At 45.9% G+C, this 16,457-nt stretch overlaps 1 protein-coding gene across 2 annotated transcripts; it reads right to left on the reverse strand.

The window, feature by feature from the left end:
- Positions 1 to 26: 26 nt before the first annotated feature.
- Positions 27 to 16,354, reverse strand: CSRNP2 (cysteine and serine rich nuclear protein 2). 2 transcript variants are annotated; one of them, XM_029205465.1, is made up of 5 exons: positions 15,267 to 15,795; positions 11,154 to 11,390; positions 9,623 to 9,882; positions 6,005 to 6,301; positions 27 to 4,443 (listed from the first exon to the last, which is right to left on the reverse strand). In XM_029205465.1, exons 2-5 carry the CDS (start codon positions 11,302 to 11,304, stop codon positions 3,523 to 3,525), a joined length of 1,629 nt encoding a protein of 542 aa, XP_029061298.1. In that variant the 5' UTR covers positions 11,305 to 11,390; positions 15,267 to 15,795; the 3' UTR covers positions 27 to 3,522. The 2 variants fall into 2 exon arrangements, with proteins under 2 accessions (XP_029061298.1, XP_029061297.1); XM_029205464.1 differs by lacking the exon at positions 15,267 to 15,795 and adding an exon at positions 16,091 to 16,354 and having other exon boundaries at positions 974 to 4,443.
- Between the last annotated feature and the right edge of the window lie 103 nt (positions 16,355 to 16,457).

Raw genomic sequence — 16,457 nt, forward strand, 5'->3', positions numbered from 1 at the left:
TTCCCTCACAGGGCTAACCACTTCCCTTTTTTTCAAATCCTTTGAGCACCTTAACTTTTTTTTTTTTAAGTAAATAACTTATGGGAACATTCTAATGGAAAGATAAAAGAAAATACAAGCACTTCTTGACTCAAGTGTTTACAGCCTTCCCCTCCCTCTCTTAATTTCTGGATTGGGCTACAGCCCCTGTGGATCTTAAACGCTTTGCTACTTCCACTGTGTTGCAGCGATCCAACTGTAGCTGACAGTGGCCGCCTTTGGGCCGTGGATCAATCCTGTAAGGTACTAATTACTGCCCAGCCCCAGAGACCAGGAGAGGTCTACTTTGAGATAGTAAGTTGGGTTCAGCTTTTGTCTGTGTGCATCAGTGACCTGTAGTAACTTATTGTAAACGCATGAAGCACTGTTTTTAAGCTCAAGTAAAGACTGCCTGAAACCAGTTGCTGGAAATTACTTATGCATACCCTAATCATTTTACTAAGGCTCCTTTTACAAGACTGACTGACATAAGCTAACTAATGGCGAGATAACTGGTTGGAATAGAACCTTCTGATGGGATGGAAATGACAAAGGAGCTAATTTGAAGTTGATCCTCTTGCTGGATTTTAAGATGGTAACCAGGAATAGAGAATTTCATATATATATTATATATATATATATATATATAATATATATATATGTGTAAAGTAATGGAATTACAAAGTGGGCCCCAAGAGTAGGGACTGAGGAGGGAAAAGCTCCAGCAGGGCAGATCAAGGCCTGCTTCAGCTGAAAAGGTATGTTAGGGCATATGATGCAAGTCAAGCTCTTGATGCTCCAAAGAATGTTCTATTTTTCCACCATAAAACATTCCTATTGTTAACATTAATCCTTAACTGACCTAATTGGTTTTATATACAATGCTAGAGAAGCATCTTTTCTCTAACAAGTAACTGACTTGTGGTCTGCCAAGATAAAGAATAACACACCATTCTTTTGAATATTTCTTTAATATTACATTTAAATATTCTCTTTAAATACAGCATTATCACAATGTAAAGGACCTAAAAGGCAAAAAAAAAAAAAAATTTTTTTTTCAGAGAACCAGACAAGCTTTGGATTCACATTGAAATACTACCTGCGTACAGTATGTGAGAAAGGAAATTGGAAAATAATTAAGCGTTGTAATAATCATTTTTTTATCTAGGCCTAGACTAAGCAGGACTGAAGCTCTCTGCCTCTGTGATCAGAGGCCTAGCCTTTCTAGCAACCATGAACTATAATTCTGTCCAACTCAGGTAGCACCAGAAACAAGATGGATCAGGTTTGTAGAAGAGGCCCTTTGCTTGACAAGACAGTTAATGCTAAACGTTAATATTTAGCATTTAACAGCTTGGGATAGGTGAGTCAGGATTGCAGAGTTAATGAAGGGATGGACTTATATTAAACTAGTTTTTCAGAAAAATCAAATTATCTTGGAGGTTGGCAATGAGTCTAGTTAGATGCAAATTCTTGGTTTGATCCCAAACGTGTGTTTTACTGAACAGGTGAAATCCACTCCCTAGCTTAGGCTGGAGCCTTCCTAAGGAGGGAATGTATAATGCTCACCTTCACCTTCCAACACAAACTTCTAGAAAGATTTTTCTCCAAATTCCCAATTAAACTTCAGTCTTATATCTGAGGGGACCAGTCTAAGGTGGCAGAGTGTAGCTCAGTTCGGGATAGCACCTAGATCTCAGGTACTTCAGACTCTCAACTCCATTTCAGGACTAGAGAATGGGGAGAGATAAGGGCCTATGACTTATTAACTCCCCTGCAAATGTAAAACCCAACAAAAACAGGAATGAACAGGAGAGGCAGAATGCGTTAAAAGATGTAACCATGTTAAATATGAGGTCTTCCAGGCTCAGTTTAGGTTTGATAGGTGAAATGCTGCTGCGATGTACATGAAGGTTGCTTTCAGACACCAGGGCCTTAAGATCCCACAAGGAAAGGCTTTATGAGCAAGATAAGTAGGAACAGTTATCTCCTCCACCAAAAAAAAAAAGTTTTTTACTTTTTTTTTCTTCTGGTTAATAAACCATAGCAGTAATGAAGCATGGTGTAAAGAATGCTAAAGAGTGTTTTGCTCCCTACTGCCTCCCTCTTCAAACAGAGGCCATAAAAAAAAGAATGAAATAAAACAGGCAAAGATAACTTTGCTAGTAAAAAGAATTCAGTGGTGGTCAATGGAGGACATCCTGGAACGTAAGCAGGACATAAGAGAACAGGAACCGTATCCCCCCTAATTCAGGTACAAACTGAATGTGAGTCCCACTCTAGACCTCAAAGGTTACAGTCAGAACCTGACTTCTTCAGAACCTGGAAGTTGTATGTAGCATTTAAGAACTGGTTTGGCTTCCAATCTTTATATATCGAGATGGGAGGGATCCAATAAGCATCTGCAGTTATCGGGGGTGAACAGTGTAAGAATACAGTGTAAGAACTCTAACCCTGTATATCCAAGAGGGACCATGAGGGCAGATACAAAAAGGAAACAAAAACTAGTTGGTGAACTTGCCACATTCTACATTCCTTTAAAGCTCAAATTTCTCAAATTGGGGTAGGGGGGACAACCTGGGTGAAAAAGCAAGCATGGCAAAAAGTCATCTTTCTAGACAGCAGCCTGTTCCTGCTGCCTCCTTTGGACACAGGTTAATGCTCTATATAGGCCTCCCATGGGATGTGTGAGCCCCAGACTAAAGCTGCCTGATGGAGCTGGGGTTAGACATATACAGAAGACTCAGGCTCTTGATGCCACATCCCCAGCCAATCTAGCTCTTTCCCTTCAAAGGAAAAAGGACAGAGGGGTAAAAAAAAAAACAAGACCAGTTTAACTCTAGTACCTAAGAACATGTGAAAGAAACAATTCAAGTTAAGACCAGGAATCCCCAGTGTGGGGAACAGGTCAGAGAACACCAAACATGTCAAATATTAACTTATTTACCAAATAGGGGCCCAGGGAACACAGGTTAAATTTATATAGATCCTGGATGTTTTGTACAGAAGCAGAGACCCTTTCACCCCCTCCTCTCTAGACTCAACCAGCTGATTCCAACTGTATTATTATGATACACCAAAGTGGGATATCAGAGTAACCACTGAGAAAAATGAGCTTGTTCCCCGCCTGGAGCTCAGGAGAGGGAAGGGGCTCTGTCATGCTGTTCCAATTGTTGTGTTCTGGTCCCTACGTGAACAGCTGTTTGAATTACCCAGCTTCTCCTGTGAGATTGTAGTGCGGTTCCAACGGCCCAGAAAGCTCAGTATGCAGCCTCCTCTGCCCCAAGACTCTGTCCCCAGATCGAGCTGAGGCTGGTCTCCTTGGTTCTGTTGGCCCTTTAAAAAATACTTGTACAGACAATCCTTTCCTACCCGTTCCCCAAAGACCCCAATAAAATAACATGGGAGCAGCGGCTGCTTCTACAGTTTCGTTTTTGAAATGGTGTTAGATAAAATAAGGGAATAAATAGGGAATGGGTAAGAGGCATAATCTCCATCCCTGTGTCACACTGCCAGAGGGAGCTCCAGGGAAGGCTCTTCAGGGGGCCGGTCCTCATTCTGCCGTGCGGTCTCCACCACACAGCCCTCTTCGTTGTCCGTGCGCAAGGGGAGGTTTGAGGGGCACCAAGAGGGGCGGAAGTCTTCATCCTCAGGCTCCTCGGGGTTACGATCTTCGGGCACTAGAGCTTCTAGAGTGGATGTTTTCCCCACCTCTGACTTACAGAGGGCAGCCGGGTCTGTGGGGCCACAAGCCACCAGTGAGGTAACCGGGAGAGAGAAGACACTCAGATCCTTCTCCTTGGGGAACGAGGGCGGGACTTCTTCCGTACCAGGCTCTCCTTTCGCCCCCAGGACTGGCCTCTGCTCCACCTGGTAGTAGACCAGGGGCCCACTGTTCAAGTAGGATGGGTTGTTCACGGCTGAGGCAGTTGGCTGGTCTGAGTTCTCGGCAAAACACAGCACGGAGGAGCCTGGGGGCAGCTGAGCCTGGATGAGGATGGGGGCTGTCAGGCCTGGGCACAGCTCTTCGGGAACAGCCAGGGGCTCCTCCAGGATGCACACGCCCAGGCTCTCCATGCTGGAGTCCAGGCTGGCACTGGAGCCGCTCGGGTCCTCCTCCGCCTGGAGCCGCTCCAGCTCCTCCGCACTCTGCAGGTGCAGCACCGCCGTCTCATTCTCAGCGATGAACTCCTGGAAGTCCTGTGTCTCTGAGCCCTGTGCTGCCGCCAGGCTGCAGCTGGCAGCGGGGGAGGGCTCCTCGTCTGGGGCTGGCGGGCGGCTCACCTGCCGCTTGCTCTCCAGCTCCAGCTTCATGATGGTGTGGAGGTAATGAGTCCGGACCCGGATTGGGTTGAATTCAATGCGCCCAGCCATGTTCCCACAGCCGTCCCGGGAGCAGCCACATGGAAAGGACATGCGATCCACCTGAGGAGGGGACAAGGAGGTTGAGGCCAGATGAGATACGAGACGTTAGCTGGCGAACACAGGGAGTCAGGGTTTGAGGTCCTCTTACAAGAGAAACAACCAATTCAAAACACAAGCTGCAGCGTGAGCTACCAGAGCACTAGATGGGAGTTATCAGACCACCTGCCTTTCCATTCTAGCACAGCCACTAATTAGTAGTGTGACCTCAAGAAAGTCATTTCTCTCTCTAGGGCTTTGTTTCCTCTTCTAAATAAAAAGAAGACAAAGATCACGTCAAAGGGCCCTTCCAGTCAAAAGACCAGAGATACCTCTCTGAAAGCTGACGGTTCTCAGAGAAAAGAAATGTGTATGCCTCAGAGACTTTTCCAGAACCTACCTACTTTATTAAGAAAACAAAAGGCCAGGGCCCAAGCCTACTGTGTTCTTTGATGACAGGGATGGGAAAGGAGGTAGAAGATCTCGCTAGTCCAAAGCAATACATAATGGGGAAACTAGGCAAAGGTGCCTTTGCCAAGGTGCTATAGTGAAGGTTCGAACAAAATAATGACCAGCTTTTCACTACCTGCTTCATTTTCCCTTGATGGTTGGCCAGCTTGGTTTGGAAGCAGTTATCAAGATAATTAACTTCTACACCAGGGATATCTGGAAAGGAGATGCTTTCTACCTCCTCATCTCCCTTTTGAATCCCCCAAATGAAAACACCCCATACGTATCAAAAATAAAATTAAAAATGTGAGAAGACAAGTCTTCTGTACAAATACAGTGTCTTCCTATGAAATCAACTTCTAGAACTCTCCCTTCCAGGTCTTAGGAACAATCCATTTCTTAGGACTGTCCTCAGGTCTGTGTGTAACAGAGTGATTCATTACAGGACTCAGTCTGAAAAGCATTATCTGGTCGGACCTGCTATAGCTATCTGATACCAACCTGAAAATAAGAAAGAAAAGGTTAAGATAAATCCAACCACAAGGACTCAGCACCACAGCCTCAGTATACAGGTTCCAGATAAATTTCATTCTTTGGGATGGTACTGCCATTTTCAGTTGAGATGTGTCTTCCAAACTGTCCCTTGTCAGAAGGCCCTCTGGGGGATGATGCTTTCTATCTCTTAGGACACTACGGATTTAAGCCCAAATCTATCTGATCCTGAGTTAGATTCTGAGGACTATTCTGATTTTTACAAAATTGGAGTAGAGGTACTGTGAATAAGTGTTTGTAGGATAAAATCTAAAGGCCTACCTCAGTTCTCTGCTTCCACTTACCTCAAGGAATCAGTCCACATTCAAGGACAGCTATTAAATATTAAACTCACTAACCCCCGTTGCTCCATGTGCCAGCAACTGCTGCTTATCACCTCTGAAGTGAGATACACAGAAAAAAAAGATCATCGCTATCTCCACAGCCTAAGAATCCCGTCATGCTTGTTTTCTTTGCCGGTGGAGGAGGGCTGTAGAACTGAAGTGTTTGCCTGCGCATGGGCACCTCCCACACTCACTGGCACCCACACTAGGCCCCCCTGACTCTAGGGTGGATATACCATCACAGCAAAATGTGGACCGACCTGGCATTTAATCCCAGCCTGGCTACAGGCACACGCTTCTGGGTCACAATACAGTCGACAGTCACAACCACACTCTTCCCGTGACAGTCGGATGGCTCGAAGTTCTTGCTTCTCTTCAGCATCAATGCGGTGGACCCCAGAAGCCCTCAGCAGGGCCCGTCGCCGTTTGGTGGGCAGAGGCTGCAGGAAGAAGTAATCATCCACCTCCACGTTTTCCACGTCAATATCTTCATCTGAAACATCATCCAATGTCAGGCAGTCGGCCTCCACCGACTCCACTGTCCCGTTCTTGGTCAGCTGCCAAGAGACAGAGCATCATCAGCAGGAGCCTTCCCACCGGGTGCACCTAGAGCAGCTTGGGCCAAGTGAACCTTCTGCCATGACGGAGGTATCCGTGCAGCCCATCCCGACGCACGTGTGGCTACCGAGCACTATAAATGGGGCTAGTGCCACTGAGAAACTGAACTTTTACCTTTATTTAATTTTAATTACGTATAAATAGCCACTAGTATGGCTGGTGGCTACCGTACAGGATAGAGTCGGTGAAGAGAACAGTTCTAGAGCAGGAAGACAGGAAGCCTGTGCAGCTCTAACACCAGCCCGTCAACACAAGGGACGTCACCTTTCTGGATCAACGCTTCTTAAAACCTCTGTCTCACCTTCCCTCCCAGAAGATGATCTTTTCCCACAAATACACCCTCCATTCCCAGGCTTGTGTCCCTTAGCTTCGGCTAACCTGCCTTCTCATACACGGAAGAAGAGAAGGTATTTCAATGGCTGGATGTTCCTTGGATGTAAACAACCATGCAAAACACCCTTCAGTTTGCACCCTAAAGGACCCCAAACCACACTGTGGGAAGAAGAGTACATTAAAGTATAGCACAAGACTACCTACCAGTCTTTGTCAATGAACCTGAATCCCCACAGTGTGAGTAATTATCTGTGCATACACAGAAGAGCTTCATTTTATGTGGAGGAGAAAAAAAATGAGGAAGTTATTAATAATGGCTGTCAAGAAAGCCCTCACTTCCAAGCCACGGCCTAGAAGAAATATATTCTTTCTCCTTTCTTTTGTTTTGGCCGTGCCGCGTGGCTTGTGGGATCTTAGTTCCCCAACCAGGGACTGAACCTGGGCCCTCGGCAGTCAAAGCACCAAGTCCTAACCACTGGACCACCAGGGAATTCCCTCTTTCTCCTTCCTAATCCTCTTTTATTTGGTTTCAAAAAAAGTCTCTGTGTGAGGCAGGGTGGCATACATGATACTGAGTGTACTGTCTGCAGGCAGAAATCTGGGTTCTCTGGATAAGAAGGACAGAGAGCCAGGAAAGCGGATCTTAGTGGAAGGACAGGCTGAAGACAATCTGTGGCTGAATGAGTTTTGAAAACTCACTAGAGAATTCAGGTAAAGAAAACGAGGCCTCACAATCCCCAGGGCTCTGGAAGGTACGAGCAGGATAAAAGCCAAGCTTTTGGCAGGTTTGGCTTATTTCATCAGCCAGCCAGAAAAGTGCTGGTAAAGGAATAACTCCTGGGAGAGACGTGATGCAAGAGACCTGGCTAGTAAGGCATACACCTGTTTTGTTTGTTTGTTTGGGGGGAGATGATAAGAGAAATGAGAGAAATAAAGTGGTGCTTCTGGGGATCCCCTAGACTATTATTTCTGTCCCAGGCAGGCCAACTACGAGGGGCCTTTCCACAGACCTTAGCATTGCTCCTGCCTGTTTCACCAGGGTTGGCCTCCTCCGAAGCACCCTCCCTCCTTGCTATCCTCTCAAAGGAAAGAGATGAGACATGCAATAGAAAGAAACCCATGTAGATATGAGAATTTAATATATTCTAACAGAGGTGGCATTTCAAATCAGTAAGGAAAAGACTCTTCTAGTCAACTGTATATTCTTTTGAATATACAACTGTATATTCAAACTGTATATTCTTTTGAAAAAAAAGAATATTCTGTATTCTGTATATTCTTTTGAAAAAAAAGTACAACTTTATATTCTTTTGAAAAAAAGAACTGTATATTCTTTTGGGACAACTGTATATTCTTTTGAAAAAAAAGTAAGTTAGATTCCCAGTTCATACTATTCATAATAATGAATTCCATATGGATAAAAGGCCAAAAAAAGTAATAAAAATATTAGAAAAATTATAGGTACTAATACTGATGCAAAGCAGCAGCAGCTTTTTTTTTGGAGGGGGTGGAAGTCCAAAGGGAAAACAAATATTAGATGGCATATGGGAGATGCAAAATGTATATTTTTTGAGACCAACTGCCTCCCCTATAGAGTGCTAAAGAAGGAAAAATTTCTAAGAAAAGAGTAAAGTGGACCAAAGTAAGGGTGTTCTCTCGACATAGAAGATGTATTAGATGCCACCACTGTGCTGCTCACTAAATCTGCTTAATAAGTAGCAGTCCTGTTTCTCAGTCTCAAGTTTGCCTGGCTTTGTCCCTAGACCTCCTACAAGGGAGGACACAGAACAGGGTGTCTGCTTTGACATGTCATCCCTCTACCAGATTTAGGGGAGATGTTTCTTCTTAGGGAACAGGAAGAAAACCTTCATTACAAATGATAAGAAGAGTGTTTATCTGCCCACCTGTTGCTATAGCAGCAGGAAGGTGATAGGGTCAGTGACGGAATTCCTCAGACAGAAGAAAGGGAAGCCTGAATGTCATTCTAGTTAGAAAAACAGGTGTTAAGTCTTTAGGCGTAGACTTCGGGCAGCAGACATAGAGCTCTCAAAGGGAGAGAGCAGCGAGATCTGGTTCACATACATCCTCTGCCACCAGTTCTCCAACCCTACCACATTCTGGTGTGTCTCATTAGGATTTCACCCACAACCCTGGAAATAATGCAGCCACCCGTTTTAATGTGGGTCCGCATACTTTGAGCCCAGAAGAACTTGGCCAGGCCTGAAGCAGTGTTCTCCAAATTTGGAACTAGGAACTCTGGGGGCAATTTTTGCAGACCGGTGGAAACTATGGCTGTGGAGTGCCAAGCAGCGCTGAGAGCAAATGTGTAGCTATAAAGAGCCATCTGAGATGGGTCTTCCAGCCCTGTTCTCCTCCTAAACTTGAAGAGCTGGTGTGGCATCAGACTGCAGGCCCAGTACTAAACAGATCGAAATAACTATTTGGTAATGCTATTGTTTATACCCGAAAAACTATCATCTAGCAATGGGAGTTACAGAATCAGCAGGATCCTTTCAGAGGATGTAAAAGATCCCAAACCTGTTCTGTGCATCGGGCCAATGGACAATCATTTGACGAGAAACTGAAACACTGCTTCCTCAGGGTCCAGGGGTGGCAGACTTGAATACCTTCAGGTATTCACACTTTAAACTTTAAAAACACTTGCAGAGCGGGCGAGAATAGAGAATTCTAGGGAAGCCATTTTGCTATCTCTGCTAGACTCCCTACCAGAGACAAAAAGAATGGCATCTCAGACTGAGATTTGAATCCAAATCTGAGATTTCTCACTAGAAAGATACGGAATCTCTATGTACCAAAGGCAACAGTCCAAAAACAAAACAAAACAAAAGCACCACATGATAGACCTAGATGGTTTCCTGCTTTATCTTGGCACATGGGAAGTACCAGACCCTAGACCCCTTAGGCACCTTCATCTTCTTGGCGTGGAGCTTCTCCTCCTTCAGGTGTTCACGGAGAATCTCCCGATGGTTCACCTCCTGCTCCTGAGCAAACTCACAGAGCGTGTAGCTGCGTACAGAGTTATGGCGCTGGGCCATGCCCAGAGAGCTGCCGCCCTGGCTGGGCACGCTGGTGAAACCCTGGCGCCGGGCAAAGTAGTACACAGTCACCTGGTCAAAGCGCACATTCTTCCTCCGCAGCTGCTTCTGCCGCTTCAGGATGGATGTGGCTGAGAAGGGAGCACAGAAAGAAAACTTTTAACCCAGAGATGGCCTGTTTGGGGACCTCATTCTTTCTCATTCATCTAGGCTCTCAACTCTTCTCCAAAAGTGCTCCCTGTATCTAGAGACCTTCCTAATTTTCAAATCTTAAAAGCACAGTGGGAAGGGACCTTGACCATCTGCTGGTCCACACCACTGCCTCCAGACTGACTCCACCCAAACAGATGATCACAAAATCTATTTTTAGACATCAGCTGGGAAGAGAATCTCCAGGTAATCTTTTCAGGATGTAACAACCTACATAGCTTCACTGTCCAATCCAGCAGCTACTAGTCACATGTGGGCAATTTAAATTAATTAAAGTGAAATAAACCTTAACATTTAGCTCCTCCGTTACACTAATACAACTCAAGTGCTCAATAGCCACATGTGGCTAATGGCTATCATACTGGACAGTGCAGATATAGAACATTTCTATGATAACAGAACATTCTTTTGGACGGTGTTTTGTTGTTTTGGCCGCACCACATGGCTTGCGGGATCTCAGTTCCCTGACCAGGGACTGACCCCGGGCCACAGCAGTGAAAATGCCGAATGCTAACCACTAGACGACCAGGCAACACCCCCTGGATAGTGTTGCTCTATAGCAGGAGATGGCAAACTTCTTCTGTAAAGGTCCAGGTAGTAAATATTTTAGGCTTTGCAAGCCATGAGGTCTCTGTTGCCAACTACCACTCAATTCTGCCACTGTAGCATGAAAAGCCATCATAGACACTGGGTGTGGCTGTGTTCCAATAAAACTTTATTTACAAAAACAGGCAGTGAGCCAGATTTAGCCCACAGACAACCCCCGATCTACAGAATCCGAAGTTCTTTCCAAGAAACTAACTGAACCATAAGAATTAAGAAGTGTGGAGATGCCCCAGCTGTCCAGGCAGTAAGCATTTATGTCCTGCTAGAGCTACAATTTTGTGGAACTCTATAGGACTCTAGTGGGGAAGCGTAGACTCCTAGACAACTCCTTCTTCAGTTTAATTCAACCCATTCTGGGGACTCACAAAGCACAGCACAAGTAAAATCAGCTAGAATAATTCACATTTAAATAAGTCTATGATATTAGAGCAATGAGGTCCTCCAAAGAGCAAGGCTGAGCTACGTGTGGGAGAGATTACGAATAAGGGCAAATCCCCAAGCTGGACGAAGGGTGTCTCAAAGAGCTGCAATGGGCTCCGATGCTTGGGGTACATGGGGGTAGGCAGGCAGGGAGCAGCTCACTCACGTGTGAAGCTGGCAGTTGTGGGAGGACTGAGGCTGTCGCAGCTGTCAGCGCTGTCACTGCTGGAGATCTCATCATCGGAGTTGGAAACTGATGAACCCACATCCACATCATCAAACTTCCTCTTGAGACCCGAGCCCGTGAATGCATCCATTGGTTTCAAAGGGGTTTCCTTGGGGAACCCACCACGTTGGCCCCAAAGCCCCTGCTCACCACCAGTCAGCCAGGTGCATTAGGATTCTGCCCAGGGGAAAAGAGGAATCAGCACTCCGGTCCTAAGACAGACCCCTCCCAAGTCTATACACACGGCTCTCCAACTGAAGAAAGCACCCGAGCTAGCACTGATGTCTGCTCTCTAGAAACAAGGTCATCTCTCTCCAGCCAGCACTCTCCTACTTTTGTCTCTCCCCAGCCCTCCAGTCTCAGTCACTCTTAGGATAATGAGATGACTAGCGGCAGCACCTTCCCAGTGGAGTGAAGGCCTTTGCTTCCAAGCCGGCTGGCCTCTAGGCTTCATTAGCCCTGGGGTAACAGTAGCTGCTCTTCTGCTCACCCAGGAGAGCTCTCCACGGGGTCAGCAGGAGGGACTGGGGATCAAAGGCAGAATTAGGCTGTGCCTAAACCTAGACTAGATCCAATTATTATTCCTAGTGGAAATACAGCCTGGCATTTCCTAAAGCGTATCCATTAAATAAACTAGTTCCATAGATATTAATCGCTTTTACATGGAAATGGAACTGCTGTGTCAAAATACTTTAGAAAACTGCTTATGGAAGACCTTTTAGAGGCTTTTAATATGCTAATGAACCTGGTGAAGGGTGGGAGGAAATAGAATGCAGCGTTTTGCACCCATGATTAAGGAACCCTTTGTTTCTAGAGTATCTTGGTGGGGGGCAAATGATCCTGGGAACACACTTCGGAAATACTGCTCTAGGCTTTCAATTTCAAAGTACATTGGCAGTCAGGGAAATGCTTTACCCAGATCTTCACAAATGTAAAGTGTCTCACCAGCCTCCTAAAAAGGTCAAATTGGGTTCTAAAGAATGGACTGAAGATTAGAATCTGCACTGGCTTCAAAACCCAGACTCTTTCCCAATCGCCTACTGCTCCATAAAATAGGGCTCAGCTGACGTGCCATCATCCTCTGTGCAAGGAAGACGTAGCTTTACAATCTTTGCCCTCTATAAAGAAACCAGCAAGGGCACAACAAACAGCAGAAGGAGTGACAATTTATTCTGGTTACATTGATATGGCAGGCAGTGTTTTCAACATGCTGCCACACAACCAAGGAATCTGGGATATTCCATTTCCCAGGTACAAATCTTTCTCCTCCATCTTTGGACTTAAGTTCCCAAGGATATGAATCTGCTCAGCAGAAACGCTGTCAAAGCTGGAGCCACAAGTGATGATCTGAAACCTCCCTGCTTTTGCCTCAGTAATGCCAGAATCTCCCCAGACTATGATCTCACTAGTTGCTAATTATGCAGCAGGAATAACAACACTGCCCAGAAAGCCAGGGCTGCATTACTGCAGAGCAGCTACCCAGAATATACTGTGGTGTCAAGAGATGCCTGCTACAGAGCTGTTTTTCTGGACTGTCTCTTGGAAGCGATTTGCCTGCTCTTGGGTCAGCTCTACACAGTCAACCAGACCTAATAAGTACTTTAGGAACTTCCTAATTTATCTAGCCAGATCTCATCAAAATTCTGCATTCAAGTCACAAGATGCACCTAAGAAACCTGTCATCATAGGTCTCAGAAAAGCACATTCCTGAAATAAACTGGCCAGAAAGAAAATAATCAAGCACTGGATAAGAATTGTAATTAAATTTAAAAATGAAACCAAAGTATCAATTTTGTTCTTCAGGTTACTGATCTTACCATCAGAGGTCACATTCCTAGGACATGGGTAAGAATGGAGACAGCCAAGGACTTTTATGGGTTAAGATTTCAGCTGGGCTTAAAGATACCTATTAACTAACAAATTTCTCATTCCATTCTATTACCAGGGGAGTACATATGTGGGTGGAATAAAAAAAATAAAAGAATGTTGACCACTGAATTTAATATTTCCTCCCCACTTAAAAATCTTATCGACCACACGAAAAAGCAGACTGAGCTCAAAATCCTTCTCAGAAAGGACGTAAGTCTGGCTTCAGTTTTAACTAAGATCCAGTTTGTGTTGCTACTAGGAAGTGCCTTTTTCCTCAGCCTGGAAGCACTCGGGGATTGACAACTGGAAGCAAATGTGCACCCCATCCTTTGTTCAGGTGTCCCTTTGCTTCCGGTAGTGTGGTTGCCTTTGAATATTTCCTTTTAAGCCCTGCGGGAGGCTGGGTCTGGTCCAAGATCATCTTTTACTATGAGGATTCTCCACTGTCTTAACCCAGGTACCCTCAGGGTATCCCTTCTCTTCAGGTCACTTTTTGTGCACTCTCTTGCAGCCAGGATTGCAGGCTGCTTGTTCTATTCTCTTTCTCTCTTTTTTCTACGTCTTCCTCACTTCCACTTCTGGAGTAGAGATTTCTGGGCAATGACAGGAGGCAGGTAAGAAAGTAGAAAAAAGATGTGAAACCTAGAAAAAAAGTATTTTCCTTAAAATGTCTGAACGGCTATATATGTAAATAATGTCCATATTGACTGAGCTCTCTTTACCCTATCCAGGGTGTTAGCATCACTTTTTCTGCCATTAACCCATTCTTAAAAAAAAAAAAAAAAAAATCCGACGATTCTGTCCTGACAACCAATATAAGTTTATATTTCAACCCAACTCTCCTCATCCAACTCTCTGGTGTGAACTTGACTTGTTAGATAAAGATGTCCACTGGGCACCAAGAAACCTCCCATCCACTTCCACTGTGGCCTGAAGAAATCTTTCTCTGAAATAGCAACAACAAGAATGGGTTCCACTTTCCAGTTCATCAATTCAACTTCCTTTCAAACCACAATTAGAAGTCAGTCATTCCCACTTCTCTCAACTATTTATTCATTGGCAGAGGATCAGTGCTTATGTTCGAGAAAAACAGTCTAAGTTATACTCCAAGCACTTAAACCCATACAGAAATAAACACGATGAGACTGGAAATGCAGGTCATAACTGACAGTTAACTGTCAAAATGATGAACTCAAACAACAAATGCTTTTGGAGAAAATAACGCAAACCTCTATAAAAGCTTTTATGCCAGTAAAATGAAAGGTCAACTGACCCTTTCTAGCTACATGTCTTTCTGTCTTTTCTCAAGTGTTTCTACTAGTTGAACATTTCCCAAAGGTACATGAAATAATTTAGATCCATAGTATATAGAGGTTTTTAGGCTAGCACCAAATAAAATAGATCTATATCATATCTGTACTTTAGTATTAGACTTAAGCCTTTTCAGGCCTATGTGGATTCCTATAACCACCCCCAAAAACAAAAGCCCAAATACGTGAGACTAGCAAAAAAGGAACTGCCCCTTCCCCCAATTTTGTGGATGCAGAATGTATTGACAAAGTTTAGGTAATGAAAGCCTCTCTCATAAATGAGTCCAAAATAAGACATGGTACATGTCACAGGGGAAGGCCTCTCTACTCAAGTGAAACCCAACCTGCTAAAGGTCAAGGGCCAAAAATCTCTAGTAAGATCGTCAGTGCTACCAGCTGTAGGGTTAGAGGAACGAAGGCTTGCTGCTGCTAAGTGTCAGGATCAACCTAAATAAGATGACAGGTCCTGTTTCTCCTTTTACAAAACAGTGAGTTGCTTCTCAAATACTATGAATTTCGTGGATCCATGTGTCCGTGTGATTACCAGGATCGTGCACTTACAAAGTGCTCAAGTGAAAACATCTTGTTTAAACTAGGTATTTCAGGGAAGCCCCCCTCCAACCGTCACTCCCTGGTTTTTATCCCTTCACTGACACAAGGTTAGAATTTGGCTTTCCATGTTTAACCTCCCATCGTATGAAGGACATGAGATCTTTGTGGTAGAAATGGAACATGATGCTGCAGGAGCCATTAACTCTCAAGGATATCCAGTCATTTATAACTCTGGCACACACCAACATCCTCCTGGCTTTGGACATTTGCAAAATGGAAAGTCAGTAAAGAAAAGGAAAATATGAATCAACTATGGATTTACCTTGAACTGAAAACTGCAGGACAAGGGGACACTGTGTCTCTTAGGGATAACTTCTAATGTTTCATACTGAAGAACGGTTTGTGTGTCACACTGCCACTCTAAACCCCTTTAAAAGGATGAATCAAGACCATAGCACTAAAAGGAATGGATGGCAGTCAGCTGCGTGTTTGGGCCTGTGAAAAAAGATCAAGCTAGCAACCAGGGAAAGTGATGCTTTCGTTTTCCCACACAACGCCAGAAAAAATGGGAGACATCAGGAACCTGGGCTGAAAGGACATGTCAAGTCACCAGTTCCCCTTAACGGACACCCCCGCTGAACCCTTCAGCTCCGGGGCACCTTTCCTGATTCCTGCTAACCTTCCCGCTCATTCCAATCGTCTGCAGCCCCTACCCGGTTTCCCATCCCTTCCTGCCTGCTACTCACAAATTCCCAACCACTCCTCCCACATTTTCCTCTATTTCCCCCCTCCCCTTCCTTCACTTCCCTCCATCGTACATCATCTCCACTCCATTCCGAACTCAACCCGCATCCGAATTCCTGCCGGCTTCTAAGCCCGCCCGTCGGTCTCACTCAAGCTGCCCCCGCAGTCCGGGCCCGCGTCCTCCGTGCCCCTCGCTCCCACGCCTCTCCCGACTCCTTCCCTTCCCAGCGGCGCCCTAGCTCCCCGCCCCCCCCCCGCCGACCGCTCCCGTTCGTGGCTCCCTCATTTCTGACCCCTCCATCCCCGCGGCTCTGGGTTGACCACTCCTCCACAGCTGCCGGGAGGCCGATCCCGAGAAAGGACAAGGCGGCACCCTCCGCCCCGCACCCCCAGGCCCATTACCGGCTCCGCCGCAGCTGCCTCCTCCCGTGACGGTCTCTGCCACCCCCGCTGCCGCCGCCGTCGCCGCCCTAGCCCGAGTGGGAAGAAGGGAGGAGAGAGCGAGTCCCGGGGCCGCGGAGACGGTCTGGGAGTTCCCAAGGCGGCAGGGCGGGGAGAGACGGTGGGTGGGCAGGTCGGCCGGCAGGCGGCGGAGGGCGGGCGGCGCCGGCAACTCGGGCGCCCCCGGCAGCAGCCGCCCAGAACCGCCCCGGCTCCGGCTAACAATAGGCTTTGGCCGCAGCGCTCAGGGTCTTATAGGCGCCGGCACGTCCGGACCGAGCCCCGGGGCAGGCTGGGAAATGGAGTCTACGTGCCGGCCCCAAGCCCA

The sequence above is a fragment of the Monodon monoceros genome, unplaced genomic scaffold (genome assembly GCF_005190385.1).
Source record: "Monodon monoceros isolate NGI ecotype Baffin Bay Population unplaced genomic scaffold, NGI_Narwhal_1 Super_Scaffold_6, whole genome shotgun sequence".
Lineage (NCBI taxonomy): Eukaryota > Metazoa > Chordata > Mammalia > Artiodactyla > Monodontidae > Monodon > Monodon monoceros.

Excerpts from the sequence above, each read along its gene's own strand:
- CSRNP2 (XM_029205465.1), bottom strand. The coding sequence starts at position 11,304 with ATGGATGCATTCACGGGCTCGGGTCTCAAGAGGAAGTTTGATGATGTG. Across the intron at positions 6,302-9,622 it reads TCCACGCCAAGAAGATGAAG|CTGACCAAGAACGGGACAGT; the intron begins GTGCCTAAGGGG and ends GTCTCTTGGCAG. Across the intron at positions 4,444-6,004 it reads AGGCTGGGATTAAATGCCAG|GTGGATCGCATGTCCTTTCC; the intron begins GTCGGTCCACAT and ends TCCCCTCCTCAG.